Here is a 23,305-nt window from a genome sequence, read left to right as displayed (position 1 = left end):
TCGACACTACTTGCCTCTAAACAAGGGAGGTACCAGAAGGAGCAGACCGATATACCCCATCTTCGTACTTTATTTAAGTTTGGAAGAAATATAGAGATTATCGTGCGCAACAGCCAGCTAGACGAAAATTTTTAAATCGACTACTAATTGTCTAAAACGGATTTCATCCAAAGAAACATGGGGTCAAAAACCAATATTTCGATGAGGTATATTCTCTTCTGATTGACGGATTTTGTCATCCATATCCATAGAAGAAAGTCTATATAAGGAAATGTTTGAGTTCATATTATTTATTGCTTTACCGAATTTCAAAGGCAGGGGTTAATACAGAGGTATCAGCGAAAGTTTGTGGTGCATATCTCAGGTAGCAGGAATTTGCACAAGAAAAGAATTATATCGTACCGTATATATTAAGACTATATTTGCTAACAATTTCAATTCTATAAGCGATCGGATCCTAAACATGGCTTGATAGCAAATTAAAATATTCCTTTCTTCCATGATATAAAAATATTTTTCTAATTAGAACTTTAACCGCTTGATTGTTAGCCCTATTGAGGTAGGGAATTTTCAAAGGCATGGGTAAATACTGGGCACTAAACGGAATATTGGAATCCCGTATCTTAAGTATGGGTATGGATTTCTCCAAGAAATGCATCAAATCTTTGTAATCAGGGTCCTTAGAGATAAATATGGTAAACATCTAAAAGCGACCTGGTTCTAAGTTAGACTTGTTCCATTTGATTTTTTCAGAGGAAACAATATTTAGAATGAAGATACCGTTCGATTTTGAATATTTTAAATACCCATCTCGGAACAACTCTAGTTTAGTAAAAAGATCAGATTTTTCTGAAATTTTTTCCAGAGTAAGGTATTTTACCCTAATTATGGCAATCTTTTTTTCTTAGCGGACGTACCCGTCTACCCTGTTATTTGACTCGGAAATTTGGTGCGGGTATCCGGTTATACCCGGTTCTACGGATCCGGTTAATATAAAATAGGTATAATTTTAAAGCTTATAAAAGTGGGGTTATCTCAAACCATTGCGGAAATATAACTGGGTTTTAGACCTGGATTCCCTTAAAGTCGAACTTGGGTCCATTATCGTCCCTCTCCAATCCCGACAATTATAGACTACAGTTTGTCCTTTCCAAAATGGTACGACATGTGGCTATACCCTACAAAAACAAGGAAATTCTTTCTAAATGACAAAATCTCCTTTTTAAATAGAAAGTTTTTATGGGTATGGCGGCCTTCAGCCGGGGATTTTAAACATTCACCTCCACAACAGATACTGTCTTATATCGAACCAATTTGATAAGGGCAAATTGTGGTCTATCATTTGAGTCAGGATTGGAGAGAGACCATAATGGACCCAAGGTCGACTTAAAGGAAGTTTTTCAAAAAAATTAAGGTCTAAAACCCAGTTTTCACCTATGGACAGATACCAACACCGGCTATGCCCCATATTTTTGGATCCACAACAGATACAGTCATATATGGCACCATTTTGGTAAGGGAAAATTGTGGTCTATCATTTGAGTCAGGATTGGAGAGGGACCATAATGGACCCAAGTTCGACTTAAAGGTAGTTTTTCAAAAAAAATTTAAGTCTAAAACCCAGTGTTTGACTGTATCTCAACAACGGTTTGAGATAACCCCATCATATCACTAACACTTAGTGGAAAGGTATTTTTATAAGCTTTAAAATGATACCAATTTTATATTGATCGGCTCCGTAGATCCGGGTATAACCGGATACCGGTACCCGAACTTCCAGGTCAAATAACCGGGTAAACGGGTAAAAAAATATACTTCCATAATTAGGGTAAAAATATCTACATCTGGAAAAAAATTCAGAAAAAATCTGATCGTTTTAATTAAACTAGAGTTAAGCCGCCATCTCATTGTGCAGGGTATAGCAAGTTCGATCAGACCTAAGGTTTTTTCTTATTTTCTTGTGGGTTTCTCCTTTGTTTTTTTTTTAATTTCTTTTTTGCCATTGATTAACCGGTAGTTGTCTTTGTTTTGGTTGCTACTTTTTAATACCAAAATGTCTTTGGCTCAAGAATTGGGCATAAGGAAGACCATACAAATAACAAAAACAACAATTCCCTCAAAAACGTTTCTATAGATGTGGTGGTGGTGGTGCTGGTCAGCTACTTGTCTTGAGCATTTGTTGCCACAACACAACATTTTGGACCACAACAGCAGCTTCTTTTCGTTTTAAAAGCTTAAGACGCGACTTGCACAGTCAGGCACAAACACACACACTCAAACAAAGCTTAACTACAATAAGAAAGAAGATAAATAAAATAATAAAAGATGGTAAATGTTTGGGGCCAGGTTACCACACAATGCGGATGGCTGGATGGATGGTTGGATGTGGATGCGAATGGTTGGTTGGCTGTGTGTGACTTGTGGCCAACTTGTTTGGTAGTCTTTTTGTTGGTTGGGCACTTTATTGTTGTATGTCTGGCTTTAAGCACGTATCACACACGTTATTGTTGCTGCTGCCGCTGTTGTTATTATTACCATACATTCCAATCTCACGAATTTCCAAAATTTCTACTTTTTTGGAATGATGATGACCGTCTTCGCCATTACAAATGGATGGATGATCGACCCAAAACCTTTGATGGTAATAATGAAATTAAACGGCACTAGACATACACACAGACACACACTACACTACATTACTAACATTTTCTTGTATGGATGGAAATCACCACTTTTTTGTTTATTTGCTGTAGTTGTTGTTGTTTTTGTTGTTATTACTTTTACACGAAAATAAAGAAGCCACTTTTTTTCCTTGACTTTCAAGCTAATGACCGGTTTAGCTTCTATTCTCTGCTTTAAGGTAAAATTTTTATTTAATTTTTCAACGAATCAACAAAACAAAATTGTGTTGCTTCTTTGTCGCCGTCTTCTTCTTATTGTTTCTTATGTTTATTTTTTGTTGTTGTAAATATTTTCGTTAATTTGTTTTTATGTTATATTCTTCACTGACACTCTGTGCGTTGTAATATCCGACGTCGCGCATCCGAACGACATTAATTCTCATTGGCGTTTTGCGTTGAACTGTTTTGTGTCGCTGTAAACGATTAGGTATCTATAGATCGTTTTTTGGACGTTCGATAAAAACAATTGGTGTTGTAAATGTGTTATCGTAATGTAATCGATATATTTGTGTTAAGTGTTGTGGCCATATAACAAATTGAACTACATGAAAACGAGACTAAAAATGAAATTATAAATGGTCTGTTCCCGTACTGCAAGAATCTACTATTTTTTACTACGATAACGAATTTTCCTTTATGATATCGAAGAAAATAATAAAATCGAGTAGATTCTTGCAGTACGGGAACAGACCAAAAATAAAAGGAATATGCTTGTACTGCTGTGTATTGGTATGTTCCCGTACTGCAAGAATCTACTCGTTTTTACTATTTCCTTCGATATTATAAAGGAAAAAAGTGTTATCGTAGTAAAAATTTTCTTATTCTTCTTATTCTCCTTAATCTGGTTCTGCTTCTAACTCCATGTTCAGGAAGGGTGCGACCAGTATCGGTTTAGTCCAAAGAGAAGAGAAGTTGAATAGGTGTAGCGTGTCATTTGGTCCATTACCACACGCCGGGCAGATATTGTCGACCTCTACATCAATTCGTGGCCAATATGAATTGAGGCGGCTACATAATCCAGATCTAAGATGTGTCAAGACCACTCTGGTTTGTCGAGGTTGCTGCTGCTCTTCTGCAGTTTTCGTAGGCGCGTGATATCCGAGGATGGTATTCACACGATATTCTCAAATTGTTTCCTCAACTGCATCCGCTCCCTTTTGTACCTTTGGAACTCTCTCCAGATCATGGAGATCCTTCCTGGCATACCTAGGTGGTGGGTGCCTATCCATTAGGTAACGGTTTGGATTGTTACTCCTACAACACCCAAGCAGGTATTGTATCAACAACATCTTCTTGTGTTGACGCTCAGGAAGGATATTCGTCTCCTCATGTAAGTGGTCTATTGGAGTCATGAGGAGACACCCTGTTGCAATCCTCAGGGCGTCATTCTGAAAGGAATGAAAACTTTTCCACTGCGTTGCACTGACTTTAGAGGACCACACTGGCGCCGCATAGTTTTCCACAAACCGGCATATTGCTTTGTATTGGTCTGTTCCCTTAAACTCCTTGTACATTAGAACTTTTTACCGGATTAACCTACTTTATGGGGATTTATTTGACATATATGCAAAGGAATTGACAATTGAAACCCACTGGGTTAACGCAACTGGGTTAACGAAATCCGGTTAAATTACTGCAAGAATCATCTAGATCTTACTATTTTCTTCGATATCATAAAGGAAAGTTCGTTATCGTAGTAAAAAGTTGTAGATTCTTGCAGTACGGGAACAGACCATATGTTGTTAACAAGGTTTCTTTGTCAGCTCCCCAAGTTCTGCCGGCTAGCGACTTGAGAACCTTGTTTCTGCTCCTCACTTTATAGCAAATAGTTGTGGCATACGCAGACCCCTAGAACCTTGGGGTAATTGGTGGTCGGAATTGTGGACTCTCGACCTGCACGTTCAAAGATAGCCGCATCTCCACTGTCCATGTGGTAAACAGTGTGGCCGTTGACTTAGTGGCGGATATTTCAATATTCCTCGACCAGAAAAGTCTACGATATCCACGAGATCGTGGTTCAGCCTCTTGCAAATGTCATCAATTTTAGATCCTGACGCCATAATCGTACAATCACCTGCATATGTTACGATCTTTTTGCCGTCTGGTGGGCGTGGAATTCCAGAAAGGTAGAGGTTAAACAGTACCGGAGAAATCATCCCTCCTTGGGAAACTCCCTGTTTACCTCTACGGGCCTTCAACACATGTACTTCACGATCCAACGTTTCAAACTTGGCTGGATGGTTGTTCTCTCGACGCCCTCGAACAGCTTGGCGTGACTGACGGCATCAAATGCCTTTGATAGGTTCAGCGCCACCATGACTGTCCCGTTACACGGCCTGTTCTGTTTAAGTCCTTTCGCTATGTGTGTGTAAATGGCGTGCAAAGCTGTTGTTGTACTATGCTGCTTCCCGAGCCCAATTTGATGATCAACAACTGAGTAGCATTCACGAATGCTATGGAGTAGTAAAGCCTCAAGTGTCTTAACTACTGGCGATAAAAGTGAGATCGGCCTGTATGACTCACCATTGCCGGCATCCTTGCCTGGCTTCAGTAGTGGGACCATTTTGCCCATTTTCTAGGCATCGGAAACTACTAGAGTGGCTATCGACAAGTTGAGGACTTTAGCAAGGTACTGTACTCCTGGCTCATCAAGCTGCTTCAACATCACTATGGAGATTCCACAATAGATACAGTCGCATTTCACACCATTTTAGAAAGGGCAAATTGTAGTCTATCATTTGAGTCCAAATACCGATTTTTTGAATGTATCTCCCATATCACCACTCAATGGAAAGTTATTGTCATAAGCCCATGATACCCATTTGGTTTATTCCAGAACTTGCAAGAATGTAAAATTTTTTACTACGATAACAATTTTTACTTTATGATGTCGGAAAAAATAGTAAAAATTAAAAATTGCAGTACGATTAAAAAGTGTTGCCATTATTAATTTCTCAAATGAGACTACATTCCATAATTATGCCATGAACATGGCCTAGTCAACGTATTCGCTGCAGTTCGATACTTCTGACTACATCGATATCCGATAATAGATGGTAGTACAGCTCATGGTTCATTCGACGGCGTTCATTTCTGGCGGTACCAAGGTATATAAAAACGTTGACTACTTCGAAGCTGTAATTCTCAAGTTCCACAGTTGGCCCAAGTCTACGGGACATCTTGCACGTTGATGCCATCAGCTTGTTCTTCTCGGCATTTACTATCAGACCCACTTTGGCAGACTCCTTCTAAACTTGTGCAAAGGTGACTATTACCGCTCGCAATGTTCCACCCATTATGTCGATGTCATGTATTGATTGGTGTACAGAGTGCCATTTATGTTCACCCTTGACTGTCGTATGACCTTTTTCAGCAGGATGTTAAAAAGATCACACGACAAACTTTCACCTTGTCTGAATCCTCGTTAGGTAGTAAATGCCTCCGAGAGGACTTTTCCGACTTTAACCACTGCTCTTGTGCCAGTTAGAGTTACCCTGCATAGCCGTATTAATTTTGCAGGAATGCCAATGCACAGACATGGCATAAACACCTCACGAATAGGTGGACACATTTTTCGCAGGACTTTTCCAGTATTTGGCGCAGAGTGAAAATCTGGTCAATTATGGATTTGCCAGGTTTGAAGCCGCATTAGTATGGCCCGCTAATTTCATTGACCATTGGCTTTAGTCGTTCACATAAAGTATGTGGTTAACCCGTAATTGACATTTAAAATCGAGTGAATTTTGTAGTCTAAACACGCTCTTATTCCCCATGTTAATGTTAACGAACCAACCTATTAAACGATTATCTCCCCCCACCTTCTCCAATTGGGTAAATTTGTACATAATCGCTACCTCCCTTGTGTGATTGCATTTGATTACCCCCTACATTCATTGCGGTTTGTTTGCCTGTCAAAACACGATTGGTACACGCAATGAAACGTAATGTTGTAACGGTATTGTCTACAATTCAATGAGAGATTTAGTTTATCTGTCTGAGAGTTTGACAATTATCTAATGTGCTCCCCATTCATTTAACCCTTTCACATGTGTTGTCAAGAGTTGCCAATAGGAAATATTTTCAACAGGGGATGTTATAAATTTGGTGGGGGTTGGAAAGAAGAGAAAACAAGTATATATTTATTTTAATTATTTAGTAGACTAGATTTATATAGAAAAGTGATTTAGCAAGTAGAAGGAAGTTTCGAAGGGTAACTGGAAAATTAATTTTAGTCATGCCTCTGTTTATGAAGGAATATCGGAGCCAATTTTCGGTTTGAGCGCCTTTTTTCGGTCGCATTTTCCTCGCCCAAACTGATGTAATTTATTAGACATATTATTTATATCGACATATGGGAGGTACCTTTGTATGGGGGCTATCCTAAGAAGTAGACCAATATTGATCATTTTTGGTATGGAGATTTGTTACCCAATGAAAACTCAAAGTACTAAATTACAGTCAATTTAATTGAAAAACTTGACGAAAATCCCCAAATAGGGAGGTATTGTTATATGGGAGCTACCCTGAAAAGTGGATCATATTGATCATCTTTAGGAAATAGATTTGTTACCCTCTGATAACCCAATTTGTCAATTTACAGCCAATTCGGTTGAAAAAAGTTCATGAACTCCTCAAAATATCGAAATTTCGAAGGTACCTTTATATGGGGGCTACTCCAAAAAGTAAACCTAAATTTATAATTTTTAGAATAGAGATTTGTTACTCTATGAGAACCCTAAATATAAAATTACAGGCAATTAGGTTGAAAAAACGTGCCCATAATCCTCAAAATACCATCATTTGGGAGGTATTGCTCTATGGGGGCTACCCAGAAAAGTGGACCAATATTTATAATTTTTGGGAAATAGATTTGTTAGCCTCTGAGAACCCAATTTGTCAAATTACAGCCAATTCGGTTGAAAATGTGCTCGAACTCCTCAAAATATCGAAATTTCGAAGGTTCCTTTATATGGAGGCTACACTAAAAAGTAAACAAAATATTTTAATTTTTGTATGGAGAATTGTTACTACATGAGAACCCAAAATACTAAATTACCGAAAATTCGGTTGAACAAATACTGATATTTGGGAGGTATTGCTCTATGGGGGCTAACCAAAAAATTAGATCAATATTGATTTTTAGTATGTAGAAGTGTTACTCTATGAGAACCATAAATATCAAATTGCAGTCAATTCGGCACAACTGACACAAGTTCACCAGTTAAGATCGGAAAAGACCTCTCGAAGCCTTTAATACCTGTTTAACATCCTGCTGGAAAAGGTTATACGAGATGCAAATGTGGCACTCTGTACACCTAACAGCATATGTTACTCCCCTAAGCCGATGATATCGATGTCATGGGTCGAATATTGCGAGCGGTAACAGCTAACTTTGAACGAATTGAGAAGGAGTCTGCCATAGTGGGGCTGATAGTAAATGGCGAGAAGACCAAGCTGATGGTATCAACGCGCAAGACGTCCAGTAGACTCGGACCAACTGTGGAAAATGAAAACTACTGCTTCGAGGTAGTCAAAGATTTTATATACCTTGGTACTTCCATAAAAAATACCAATAACATCAGGTTTGAAACCCGGAAAAGGATAGTGTTGACCAAAGGATACTATGATCTGAGTAAGCAGTTCAGAAATAAGGCCACGTCAACGTCACACTCTGCAAGTCACTGATACTGCTCGTGTTGTTGTACCGATGAGCAGATGAGTGTTTGAGAGAAAAATTCTACGGAAGATATAGGGACCGATTTACGTTGACGGTGAATATGGCCGTCGAATGAACAATAAGTTGTACCATCTATTCTCGCATAACACCATTGTCAGACGTATCGAACTGCAGTGACTACATTGGCTAGGTCATGTTGTAGGAATGGATGAGGATGCCCCAGCTCAAATGGGATATTAAAGCGAGCCAATTGATGGTTGACGTAGAAGGGGAAGGTCACGACTCCGATGGAAAGATCAAGTGAATGACAACATTTTGGAACATGATCTTTCAAATTGAAAGAGCTGGGCCTGGAAATCTTTTCTTAAGCTCGACTTAAGGGACTAATGTTCTGTCACAAACCAGCTAAGTAAGCTCTATGAAAGTGGACCAACTATACAGACACTAGTTTAGTAAAAACAATCAGAATTTTCTGAATTTTTTTTCCAGAGGTAGAGATTTTTACCCTATTCTATTTATAAGGAGATTCTGTCGTGTAGAAAGAATTTCCTTGTTCTTTTAGGGTTCTAAGGCCCATATATTTTGATCCACAACAGATTCAGGCACATATCACACCATTTTGGAAAGTGCAAATTATAGTCTATCATTTGAGTCGGTATAGGCGAGGGACTATAATGGATCCAATTGACTTTTAGGGAGTTTTTCAAAAACATCAGGGTACAAAACCCAGTTTTTTACTGTATAAGCTTTATGATACCCATGTTGTTTCATAAGCATTATGATACCCATGTTGTATGAATCGTATCTGTAGAAAAGGGTACCCGAACTTCCCACAAGAAATGTATATTTAATTAGAGTAAAAATACCTGTCTCTGGAAAAAATCTGATCGTTTTTACTAAACTAGAGTTAAGCCGATTTGTTTCATTGGAAACCCCTTTATTTCGAATGTCCCCATTTCTATCATAAATCCCATTTGTTCTCTTTCACCCACCGCCGACACATCTGGCAACACCAAATGAGAGCAGACAAATACTACAACTGACAACTACAATTTTCCGGTCGTCTGTTCGTTGTGTTGTTGTTGTTGTTTTATTTCCTATGTCAGCAAAAGGCTGATTCTAAATTTAAAACAATTCTGTTTTTTATCTCTACTTCTGTGCGCTTCTGGCGTCTGTTGCTGCCGCTAAACGCTTTGCTGTGGGCCATTTGTTTTGTGCCTCAATTGTCGGTCGATTTTCTTTCTTCAGTCTCGAAAAGTCTCTGTCGCTGTGTTGTGGATTTTGCTCTCGTGGTCGGACGTGTTTGCTGCGGTTAATTTCGTTCTCGTTCGTTGCCAAAAAAAGCAAAAAAAAAAAAACTTTATAGCCATAGCAAATTTTTCAGTTCTTTTCAAAATCCAACATTGTTAGAGCTGCTGCGCTGCGGTTGGCTAATAATATTTTGAAATAAATTTTCAATTTCAAACCAAAAAAAAAAAGTAAATATACAATAACAAAACAAATAATTACATGCCTATACATATATATGTATTATAAAAACAAAAAAGAACAACAACAAAAAATTAAAACAAATTTTAAAAGTGAAAGATACCGATAAGTGATTTGAAAAAAGTGTTGAATTATATGATTCTAGTGACATTAGATTATCAAAAAGCAAACACACGGACACACACACACACTTCGTTGTGATGTGATAAATTTATTACTGTGCAAAATTTTGTTTTGTTTTGCAATAATTGCAAAATTGTGCTAATCAATTAGTTAAATAAATAATTTAAAAAAAAATATTCAAAAATTCCAATGTATATTTGTTTGTGTGATTTTCAATTTTTTTTTCGAAAAATTTTCGTCTGCTGCCATCATTACCGCTGTCGTGTGTTTATTTTTGGAGCTCCTTAGCCGCCTCACGGGGATTCTGTGTGTTTTTTTTGTTCAGTTGTTTTACGTTTGCTTCACTCTCAATCTCCCGCTCTCTCATTGCATTTGGTACACTGTCACTCTTTTCTAATTTATCCATCCGCCACAAACGGGGAGCATAGCTCTGTTCTCTCTCTCTCTCGTAATGTTTATCTCACAATAACACAAATTTGCATCACATGGCTGGTCATTATCCCCCCGTTATCTAAATGACGATGAGCAGAGCAACAACAACAATAACAACAAAAGTGCAAATAATACACAGAGAAGATTGGCAAATGATTTGGCGCTTTCATTGTGAATAATCATTATGTTCTTATTAGAATTATTTAAAATAACAATTAAAAAAAAAAATAAATAAACAGAATCCAAAATATATTAAAATAAGAAGAAGATTTGAAACATAATTTTCCGTAAAATATTATATAATAACGAACACAAAATGACATGATTATTGATGATTATGTTTGCCGTATACAATGTGGACAAATTTTGTTTTACAGTGTGACGAAAAAGTATTCATCTAAATTAAATGATAACGTGAAAGGCTTTGTTAAAATGAAAGGAGTTAATTAAAAGAATATAATGAAGGCGGCATGGGGCAAATAAGGATTATTGGGTCGGTTAGAAAAATTCGTAAATTAAAGATATTTTGGTCTGGACGTTGAAGCCAAAAAATAACCAGTGCCAACGTGTGATCACTAGGAACTTCAATTGATAACACAGCCCTGAAACTTTTTTCGTAAAAGGTCAGTGGCACGTCTTCAGATTAAAAATATCTAATATTTTTCGTCAAATATCAAGGAATAAGGTCTTCAAAAGTGACAGTTACCGAAATATCAAGTATTTAAAAATTTACAACTAATGTGGAAAATTGTTCACAATGCAATATCTCAGTCTGCCAAAATTGTCGACCCCATTTTCGGTATTTTGGATACGTCTTTGTTTTTAGGCAACGATAGATACCCCAGAACCAATAAGAGATGACGGTATGGATTGTATACCAAAAAAATGGATTGTTTACCATACAAAATGAGGTCAGAGTGGCATTTAATCCGGTATTTTGGATACGTCTTTGTTTTTAGGCAACGATAGATACCCCAGAACCCATAAGAGATGACGGTATGGATTGTATACCAACAAAATGGATTGTATACCATACAAAATGAGGTCAGAGTGGCATTTAATCGACTGAAGAATAATAAAGCAGCAGGTGCTGATAGGTTGCAAGCTGAACTATTCAAAACTGGTGGTCAGATGTTGGTCAGGAGCATGCACCAGCTGATTAGTACAATTTGGCTAGAGGAATGAATGCCCAATGATTGGCTAGAGGAATGAATGCCCAATGAGAGGAATAAGTATCCTTTGCCATCGCATATATAGTACTATCCAGCGTACAGTGCGAACGACTGAAGGCAATGGTCAAAGACATTATTGGACTATACCAATGCGGCTTCAGGCCTGACCAATCCATTGATCAAATTTTCACTTTCCGTCAGTCCTAGAAAAGACCCACGAAAAACACATCGACGCATTCCACCTATTCATCATCTATAAAGCCGCATTCGAAAGCCCAATCCGCTCAGAGGCATTTGAAAACCAGTGAGCGGAGCAGTATAGTCGGACGGGGACGACCATACGATACCCTACACAACTACCACGGATATCAAACTTTCTGCGGATGTTTATTCCGAGCCTGGGCAATATTTCGTGATATTTGCACGCTCTTGCCCGATTAGAGGTAAACAACACCTCTTCCTTACACTGACATATTTCCGAATATTACGAGTATTCAGTACAGCTATTGTCCAGATTCCTTTCACCGTGGGTTGTGTTGTGATGTTCGGCTTTCATTTGTGATCTATAGATCGACTCGAAAATAACACAAAAAATAAAGTTTTCGGTCCACTTCATTACAAAATTATTATCTGATCATCACTGAAAATTATAGGCCTTGTCCTTGACCATAACTGGAACCTCATGGAACATTTCAAAGCGATCAGTGCTATAGTTCCGCTCTCTAGAGTGATAATGGGTTACTAAATAATATACGAATACGGAGATACCTTTAAATATTTAGGTGTAACTCCCACATCCGAGCACATACAACAATATAATTGGTATTAATTTAAAGGTCAACCACTCCTCTTGGATATAATATCAACTTCTCGGGTCTATGTCCTTCAGGGCTAACTATATACGCTATAGAATACAAATTTTATAATTTTTCACACAAAAGTCAGGGTTCATTTGACCCGCTAAATATTGACAGATCTTTATGCAAACGGGCATGCTTATTCTTTGGCCCGATCCCTTTCTCCATGCAAAATTTCACGATGTTCGGGTCATTATTGCGGCCTCTGGAGCGACCAGAAAAACCGACAAAAATAAAGTTTTTGGTCCATTTCATGCCCTAAATATTAACCGATCTTTTCCAAAAACAATAGGGGTCTTCATTGGCCATAACCCATCCTACATGCAAAATTTCGTGAAGATTGGTCCATAACTGTGGCCTGTATCGTGTTTACAAATTATAATGGACAGACGGACGGACGGACACACATGTCTAGATCGACTCAGCTAGTCGAGATATGACGATCGGTATACTTAAAGGTGGGTCTAGGACCAATATTTCGCGGCGTTACAAACTTTTGGGGCTGCACAAAGCTATAATACCCTGACAACATAGTTGTGTAGGGTATAATTAATACGGCTATGCAGGATGCCTTTAAGTGACACAAGAGCAGTAGTTAAAATCGGAAAGATCTTCTCGGAGTCCTTTAAGACCGAACGAGGAATCAGACAAGGTGACAGTTCGCCGTGTGCTCTTTTAAACATCCTACTGGAAAAGATCATACGAGAGACAAAGGTGAACAGAAATGGCACTCTGCGCTCCAAACAACACATGTTACTCGCCTACGATGATAACATCGTCACTATGTGTCAAACATTGCGAGCGGTAACAGCTAACTTTGAACAAATAGAGAAGCAGTCTGCAAAATGGGTCTAAATGACGATAATACCAAGCTGATGGTATCGACGCGCAAGACGTCTCGTAGACAAAGGTGAACAGAAAATGGGTCTGACAGTAAATGCCGATAATATCAAGCTGATGATATCGACGCGCAAGACGTCTCTTGGAACTTGAAAACTACTGCTTCGTCAAAGATTTTATATACCTTGGTACCGCCATGAATAAAACTAATGGCAACAGTTTTGAAATTCGGAGAATGATAGTGGTGCTACAAGACGCTGATACTAACCGTTGTTGTATAGATATTTTTAAATAAATAGGTGATACCTTGACATCAAGAAATTAGGATAACACCAAATAGGAATAAGTGGACATAGCGCCTACCAGAGAAGAATTGCAACAGTGTGTAAGCAAGGACCCCAACCACTGGACAACATTCTAAAGGGCTAAGCAGAATGCTCGCATTGAGCCATCCGTTACGTTATGTGTTATCGAAAATACAACAACCACAAGGAAACGATAACACAAACGCTCGAAGTTGATGTGCACTGCGCTTCGGAGTTAAATATATTTTAACTTTTTGCGTGCGTTAACGCGATAACAAAAAACGCTCAACGCGAATATTCTGTTTAGGCCTTAATAGACGTTGTTTTTACGCAACGATAGAAAGCAACCCGCCATCGCCTAGCAGCAGACCGATCATCTACTTTGCTGGAGTAATATGGCGATGCTTTGTGGAAGCACTGTCCTCCCAAGAAGAAAACCCAAAGATGGACCGATATTGCAATTTTTTTATTTAATTCAAAGTAGACCATATTCCTTTTGAATGACGTGTCGGAAATCTTCAAAATTCCAGAAAATGTGTGCAACGTAAACGTGGTCAAAATTACGTTTATTATGAGAATACAAATAATATCAAATTACAGATGGAAAATATTTTTAAAATACTCAAAATATCTTAAAATTGCGGAATATCGGTATATGGGGTCTATAGCTAAAGGTGGGCCAATATTGTTAATTTTTAGTAGAGTGTTTTTCTACAGTAGGATAATTAAAATTATTGAATTACAGCTCTTTTGGTAATCAAAAAAATCAGTCAAAATACTTAATATTCGGTGGTTCCGTTTTATTGGACCTATACCTAAAGATCGTCAATATTGATTATTTTCGATAGGAAGATTTTGTATCCGACAATAACCTAAAATCTATACTAATAAGAGAGTAAAGTGATTGACTGACTGACTGATTTAATGATTCACCAACGTCCAGACTAAACGGCTGAAGCTATTCTGTGAAAATTTTGGTAAAATAAGGTGGTCAAACTTACAGCTAATTCTGTGAAAAATTTGGTAGAATAAGGTGTTGCCCATCTGAACCTTTCCAATTGGTTCAGATGGATGAACCAAATTTGATCTTCATTAAGACCAAAATATATTAGCGATCGGACTGAGCTAGCTAGGTATATGTTTATACAAAAAGAGTTGCACTACTGTTGGGCGCCATTTAATCAATTCCTTAACAAATTTGAATATTTTACAAATGTTGTACGGTAGACTTATCTAAGATAATTTCAACACACATATATTTTTAAGCTGACATTGGGCGCCACATTTGAAGTGATTTTACATTTTTTTATTCATTTTATATTATTGAAAATTCTAACGATCAGAATGAACTAGCTTGGCTGGCATATGGTTATACAAAATATGTACATTAATGTTGGGCGCTATATTATCACACCGTTTTAATCTTTCAATGTCGGCAATTACGGCACGGTTTATTCCGATTTCTGATGGGTGTATCCACTTTTGTCTCCATATTTGAAGGTACAATAGTCAATGATCGGACTGAGTTAGCTTGGTATATCCCTGAAAAAAACTTAAATATTATAAAAATTTTATTCTTACATTGTTTAATATGCTAGCGATTAGATCGAACTAGATTCACGTATGGTTGTACAAAAGATGTGGACTATCATACCATCAAAAATGTAGACCAAAATGGGTTCTCCATATTTGAAGGTAATTTTATTGTAGTCAGTGCATTGGCGATTGTATATATGACATACTAAAGCATTGGGCGCCATTTGATCAAGTCCTTTATATACTTAAAAAATTTTAAAATCTTTATACAGTGGACTAATCTAAGCTAGATTATTTCAACATAAATTGTTTTGAGCTAACGTTGGGCGCCATATTTGAAGAAATTGTTAACATTGTCTAATATACTGACAAACAGGCTGACGTATGGATATGCACTAACGTTGGGCGCCATATTATCAGCCTATTTGAATTTTTCAATGTGTGCACTGATGTTGGGCGCCATTTGCTCACGTTTTCAACAAATTTCAATATTCAAAAAACTTCGCAAATCTCGATTTTTTATATACTTTGACGGACGTTGACGACCCATATTTCGGAAGCGTTTGTCACTTTTCGATAATTTGACAATGATGGTGTTTGGTTGTCTTCTTTCCTCTGCAGTTGGTAGTTTATCGTTTCTCTCCCCATTTCTCTCCATTAAAGCTGATATTAACTCAGCTGCCCGCTGTGGCAAAATTCGGAAGAAGTCTATATATAATATTTACTTATTTTTTATTTCATTTCAACACTTCAACAGCAAACTATAAACAATAATATTCCCTTCCGTTTCAATTACATGAGTTTGTACAGATGTTTTTTTTATGTTTCGAATATTAGGCGCTATGCCAACAAAACAAAAAAGGGAACTACACAAATGCCAAAGAAAAAAACATTTTAAAAACCTATTTTAAACTAATTTGTTTTTTCTTCTCTCTTTCGTATTTCTATTTTAGCAGCAGCTAACGAACGCACACTTAGGAGTATAACGAACACGCACAACTAAACCAAACAACATGGATCCCGAAGCCTTTTTGGATATGGCCAATCAGGTCATTAAATTGAAAATGTTTCCTTACTTCGATATTGCGCACAGTCTGTTAGCCGCACTGGCAGTACGCGAAGATTTGGGTGCAAATGCTCAGGCATTTTCGCGTAAACATCCTCTGGCCTGTTGGCTGTCGACAATGTTGGTGATATTCTCTGGTGCTATGGTGGCCAATGCATTATTGGGCGAACCCATATTATCGCCACTGAAAAATACACCACAGCTATTGGTCGGAACAGCTGTTTGGTAAGTGGTGCAGAATTGCTTATTTTTTCAAGATTCTGATCCTTATCGTTTTCCCAGGTACATGGTCTTCTATACTCCCTTCGATATTGGTTATAAAATTGGCAAATTCCTACCGATTAAGGTTGTGGCCAGTGCCATGAAGGAAATCTATCGTGCCAAGAAAGTGTACGACGGTGTTACCCATGCTGCCAAATTGTATCCGAATGCCTGGATCATCATGATTATCATTGGTACATTGAAGGGTAATGGTGCCGGATTTACCAAATTGTTGGAACGTCTGATTCGCGGTGCTTGGACTCCCACGGCCATGGAATTTATGCAACCATCATTGTGAGTAATTTTATTTGGAAAATTGTGGAAGGTTAATGTTTTGACATAGAAAGTTGCAGGAGTATCAGACTAAGTAAGCCCAGTTAATTCTTGACAAGAGTGGTGAACTAATGTTGGGCGCCATATTGCTATCCCGTATTAATATGTCAAAGTCTTTAAAATTTAGCATAGGTTTGTTTATGTCGCCATTATTGGCAAAGTTTGGCTTAGCATGTGATGTATGACCCAACGTTGGGCGCCAAATTTAAAGGTATTTTCAATTATTGCACATACACAACGTTGTTTGCAAAATTTAATTTGCAAATATAATTGCACACAAAAAGTGTTCATAAACGTTGGGCGCCAAACTTTAATATTTTTTGGACTAAGCTACTCAAAAAAGGGCAAACGTTTGGCGCCATATTTGAAGGAACTTTACATTATTCAATATATTTATAATCGGACTGAACTACTTGTTATATGTTTATACAAAAAGTGTGCACTAACGTTGGGCGCCTTTTCACCACCATTTTCCCTACCAAACTCCTATCTATTTAGAATCTGTCAATATGTGGTGTATTTCTTCTTAATCTCGTTCTGCTTCTAACTCCAAATTCAAAAAGGCTGCGATCTGTATCGGTTGTGTCTAAAGTTGGGTTACATGAGTGGGTTTGGTTGGGTAGTTGAAAAGATGTAGCGTGCCATGTGGACCATTATCACATGCCGGTCAGATATTATTGACGGGGCCGTCAATTCGTATCCAATATGAATTGAGGCGGCTACACCATCCTGATCCCAATTGTGCCAAGACCACTTTGGTTTGTCGAGGTAGCAGCAGCTGCAGCTATTTTGGCGGGTGTCACCAAGGATTGTATTCTCACGATATTCTCGAATTGCTTCCTCAACTGCATCAGTGTGAATACGGTTCAATCGCTAACTTTAAATTCGGCACCATAGAATGTGCTGTTTGTGAGGGATTGTGGTCAACCATGGCAAGGACTTGACAGCTAAGCTTGAATAATCTTGTTGAGGCGCCCAGGTATCAGCAAGGCTCCGTTTTATACAGTCAGGACCCTGACTGCAAACCATAGAACGCTGATGGGCACGATGGGCATGACACCCCAACGTTAGGGGGTTCACTTTGGGAGGTAGTCACCCAAACCTTTGAGATGGTTATTTAGGGGTGCCATTCTCGCCTCATCAGCTGAGGGATCATAGGCACTCGGTCATTTCCTCCGAGACTCTCCCCCCTTCGCCCGCTGATTGTCCGCGACTGTTTATTTGTTATTCACAGCTACCCAATGAAAAGTATTGGGCTTCCACTTTCCGCAACCTGTGGACGCGTCCGTTAGCATTCAGCTCTGCTACCCGAAGGAACAAATTCCCATATCCTTTAAAATTTGACATAACTTCAATACGTCACACTGTGATCTAAGCTAGTCTATTAGTCATTTCAACACAAAATGGTGAGCTAACGTTGGGCGCCATATTATAATTATAGCATATTTAAAATGTATCATAACTCCCAGAACCTTGGTCTGATAAACCCTTGAAATGAAAACGATTCGAAACTCCAGCGAAAAATCATTTCGATTAGTCAGGCCTTTTTCCACCTTGGTTGCTACTTCATCAAAGTCAAACAATGAGAATAGAGCGTCAAGGCGTCATTGTAGATGGAGTTAGCTTTAATTTAAATTGTTTATTTTTCTCTATGTGTGCTTAGAAGTCTAAGCTAGTGCTGTTGGACGCCATTTCATCAAGTTGAATAATGTGCTGGAGTTCTCCGATTTGTTTTTTAACAAGGATATAAGCTCTCAATTGGCGCCATTTTTTTTAGAGTGACCCGGCGCACTATAAATCGCTCCAAAAATGTCAAAAGATGAGGATAGTGAGGTTTCTCGAAAGTAACATTTTCATTCTCGGCTTAGCCACAGAGGTGGGAATATGCCATATCTGTCAATATGACTTTGCGATGGCATTCCATGCATTTGGGCGCCATTTCATTGTGTAAATTTGTCCTATGAAATTTGGGTTAGCTTTACTTTCATATTTGTTTTTCTCGCGTCGTTGGGCGCAATAATATCGAGTTGATTAAGGGACTGAAGTTCTCCGGGTATGAACCCAAATTTGGGTGCAATTTTTTTCGCTAGTGGCGAACTGAGCGTCCCTGATTTTTCTGTAATCAAAATTCGCCATTATTTGAGCACTTCTCAGCTCCCGTTTTGCCATTGTCTAATGTACACTGGACTAAGCGTCGTTGGGCGCCATATTATATTTTTCCTTTTAATTTGTCACAATCATTGAGATTTTTATTCTATTTGTGTTGCGTCTATTTAAGAGACTAGCCCAAGTTTATTTTTACTCGAGGGTATGAATCCACATTGGGCACCATATTCTGTCAAGAGACGGACTGAGCTACTGTATCTGCTAGCCAACCGGCTTTGAACCAATAAGGATCTGATGAAACTAGCTTATGAAATGTTTATATAAAATGTATGCAAACATGTTGGGCGCCATTTTACTTAACAAACTTGAATATTTTTTATTTGTAAATATGCCTTGGGTCTTGTTGTATTGCTTAAGTTATTCCATGTCCTTTGAAATTTGTCATAACCCACGAAGTTTTGCATAGCAAAACTTTTTATATTATCTCATGGTTAAAAATATATCTTCAACTCAAATTGTACCAGTTTAAGGGATACCTTGATATATTTTTACACGACGCTATGGACCCAGATTGGACGCCATTATCTCCCAAGTGACGGCTTTACCTACACGACTGTGAGTGACGGACAGAGCTTGCTTAATGCATATTTTTATTCCCAATTCGCCATAATTTTAATTTTCCTCTTTCTCATGTACACCGGGCGAAGTGCCATTGGGCGCCATATTATCTCATATTTAAATTTTTTTCAAACAATCATCTTTCCTAATTTATTTATACGCAAAATTATAAACTCACCACGTTGGGCGCCATTTTCTTCAGATACGGTGCATACATATCTCTGTGGTGTATATGTACTCAAAATTTGTTATTCTTTTAGTTATCCTCATCTCCAGTTTGCCTCTGTTTTATGTACTTTGAACTATGTTGCGTTGGGCGCCATAATATCTTAACTTGTCTAGTTTCTTTTTATATGAGTGAATGAACTCAAATTCTCCCGAGTGACAAACTAAGCTAGCCCGTTGTACCAAAGTTGTATAGCAATGTTGGGCGCCATTTTTGTCATTTATATAATAAATTACAATTAATTTCCAAATTAAGCGTCCCGTGGACGGTAGCTCAAGAACACCACTGAGAATATTGCTGCGGTAGCCCAGCTTTGTCTGCCTCTCATCATCATTTGAAATTGGTCATTCCACAATCACCAGTATTCTTCCGTATCTGCAACCAAACTTGGTTTTTAGGGCTTGAAAAATTCATTTCACACAAAAAACTCACGAAAAATAAAAAAATTGTCAAGGAGTTAGCTTCAGATAGCCTGATCAACATCAATAACACAATTCCCTGACTGGGAGTTCGATAGGGTTAGAATGACAGAAAAATAATTAAATAAATTTGCTAGACTCTCTCTAAAGTATTGAGAAATAAATCCGCTGTTTTAGAACTATTAGCAGTGGGAATTTAATATGTTCCGTAGAATCGTGAACTAACATTGGGCGCCATATTACTTACACATTTACTCAGCTGGCTTGTGACAGAACATTTATTCCATAAGGACACGTCGGTCTTGTGCGAAGCTCACACAAAACTCACGCTAGCCGATCATCAAGAAGGGATATGTAATAAATTTGTCAAAGAGTTAGCTTTAGATAACTTGATCAACATCATTGCAAATTCCCTGACTGGGAGATCGATAGGGTTAGAATAACTGGAAAATAATTAAATACATTTGCTAGTCTCTCTAAAGTATTGAGTAATAAATCTGCTGTCTTAGAACTATTAGCTGTGGCAATTTAATATGTTCCGTAGAATCGTGAACTAATACGTTGGGTGCCATGTTACTTACTTATGTACTTAGCTGGCTTGTGACAGAACATTTATTCCATAAGCCAAGCAGAAAAAAGAATTCCAGATAAGTCAGTCTTCTGCGAAGAAGACAACATGACCTAGCCAAAGATATGTCTGATTTTGGCGATGCCCGAGAATAGATGGTACAGTTCATGGTTCATTCGAAGGCGAAATTCACACATAGATCACATAGGAGAATTTTTCTCTCAAACACTCCAAGGGCTCTGGTTTATCTGCATTCAAAATTAGTGAACCAACGTCCAACTGATACAGCGTGACATACAGAACATGTCTAGTGTGTATATTTTTCCAAATTTTTCATAATTTTAGTTTTTCTATTCCCCAGTTGTGCCTCTGTCTCACGTACACTGGACGGAGTGCAATTGGGCGCCATATTATCGCATATTTAAACAATTTTCGAGAATACGAATGGATTTTGTCTATCAAACACTCCAAGGGCTGTATCTGTATTCAAAATTAGTGAACCAACGTCCAACTGATACGGTGTCATCAAACATTTTTCTCATGAAATTGAGATTTCCCAGATATGTGACTATACGTTGGGCGCCATATTTATCTGTTGCTTTAATATCCTCAAAATGGGTAATGTGATTTATTTCCTCATCCCATAAAATTGGATTTCTTTATATTTAAGATATGTGGGCTTACGTTGGGCGCCATTTTTTGTTATCGTTAATATTCCCTTAATTTATTTGTTTTTTTTTTTCTCCTTCTTTCCAGCTACACCAAAGCTTCCCTCTTGGCTTCCATTATCTTTGTGTTGGACAAGAAAACCGATTGGATTTCCGCACCACATGCTCTCGTCTATTTCGGCATTGTAATTTTCTTGGTCTACTTTAAGTTGTCGTCGATTTTGTTGGGCATTCACGATCCCTTCTTGCCGTTCGAAAACTTGTGCTGTGCCATTTTCTTTGGTGGCATTTGGGATAGTTTGGCCAAGATTTTGGGACGTGGCCAGGCTAAGGAGGTCGAGGGCAAAGATGCCAAAAAGAGCAATTAAAAGACTTATTATGACGATAATAAAATTAACGCGCAAAGAGACGCTAGACGAGCAGAAGAGAATACGATAACGATACAATAAGAAAAACCGCAGCGGAAAAAATAACAATATTTTTTTGGAAAACAAACGAAAACGAAATGCAACACACAACAACAAACAAAGAGACCTATGATAATATGATTTTATTTTATGTTACATTTTTTTAATTTTAAAAAAATTCTAGTCATTATTTAGTTAACAAAGTCACTCTTGTCATTCTTGAATCTTGTCATGTGGGTGTTCAAGTTGCGGGAATTACGACAGTAACTTAAATTATCATTTTAGGAGGTTATGATTTATTTAAACCAAAAAAAAAAAACATGTGCCTAAATTTCATCCCTCCTTTCATTTTAATGTCATTATTCAAGACACAATCTATATTTAATATATATTTTTTTGTAACGAACAACTTGTTCTTTTTTGCAACACCACATTTTTGTCTTCTTCTTCTTCCTTTTCTTAATATATTTAAGTTAGTATTTTAATTACAAAATCAAAACAGTTTTTTCTTCTTAACAACAGCATCATATCAAAATATCTGTCTATTCAAAACAATTGAAACTTAAAATCAAAAAAATATTCAAATACTTTGAACTCAACTCCATCCCTCAGAAAAAATATCTGTTTAGATTCTAAGTTTTTTTTCTTATTTTTTACAAGAAAAGCCAAATGGAAAACAAGTACAATAATTGTATTTGTACGAAAAAAAAAATATTTTGGAATAATATGTAAAGAAAATTTACGTTTAAGAGAAATTGAAAAAAAATCAAATAAAGAAACGCAACAACACCTTTTTGAGATACAAAAAAAAAAAACATATCTGTATTTGTCTTATGTGCTTTGGACTAAGCTGCGTTGGGCGCCATAATATGTCATATTTTTAAATGTGTAACGGATTTCAGGCGCTTAATTTGTCTACTTTTTATTTTACACAAGTAAATGAACCCACATTCTCGCGAGTTACTAACTAAGCTAGCCCGGTGTACCAAAGTTGTATAGCAACGTTGGGCGCCACTTTTGTCATTCATATAATAAACTTCAAAAAATGTCCAAACTAAACGTCACATTTGAATTTTTTTTCTCGTGGACGTCGCTCAAGAACACGACGTTCTCAGTCGTGTGCGGTAGCCCAAGGTGTTTGAGAAAACACAGTTTTGTCTGCCTCTCATCTTCATTCCGAATCGGCATCAAACCTTGGTTTTTAGGGCATATAAAATGCAGTTCACACCAAAATCTCATGCAGGCTGATGATTAATGGGGGAAAAAATAAATAAATAAAGAAACGCAACCAAATCATTTTGAGATGCAAAAAAACACATCTGCAATTTGGAATAATTTTCAACACATTTTTGGATCCCCCTAAAGCATTTTGTCGGATTGCAACACAAAAGTATTGATTTTTTCATCATAATTGACAAGGTTTAGTCTGGTTTCATTTTATATTATTTCATATACGAATGATGATCGGACTGAATTAGATTGGTAAATGTTTGATTTCTTTTTACAGGAGGCTATGGACCCA

General features: G+C 37.5%; 1 protein-coding gene across 1 annotated transcript; it reads left to right on the top strand.

Annotated features, from left to right (window-relative positions):
- Positions 1–16,114: 16,114 nt before the first annotated feature.
- On the top strand, positions 16,115–21,767 carry LOC133321615 (trimeric intracellular cation channel type 1B.1-like). The gene is made up of 3 exons (XM_061530698.1): positions 16,115–16,402; positions 16,460–16,732; positions 21,465–21,767. Exons 1-3 carry the CDS (start codon positions 16,125–16,127, stop codon positions 21,742–21,744), a joined length of 831 nt encoding a protein of 276 aa, XP_061386682.1. The 5' UTR covers positions 16,115–16,124; the 3' UTR covers positions 21,745–21,767.
- The last annotated feature ends 1,538 nt before the right edge of the window (positions 21,768–23,305 follow it).

Source organism: Musca vetustissima, unplaced genomic scaffold (genome assembly GCF_032173495.1).
Source record: "Musca vetustissima isolate MV318-11 ecotype Yass unplaced genomic scaffold, APGP_CSIRO_Mvet_v1 utg23153, whole genome shotgun sequence".
Lineage (NCBI taxonomy): Eukaryota > Metazoa > Arthropoda > Insecta > Diptera > Muscidae > Musca > Musca vetustissima.
Note: the sequence above shows the minus strand (reverse complement) of the source record. Positions and strands in the feature narration are given on the sequence as shown.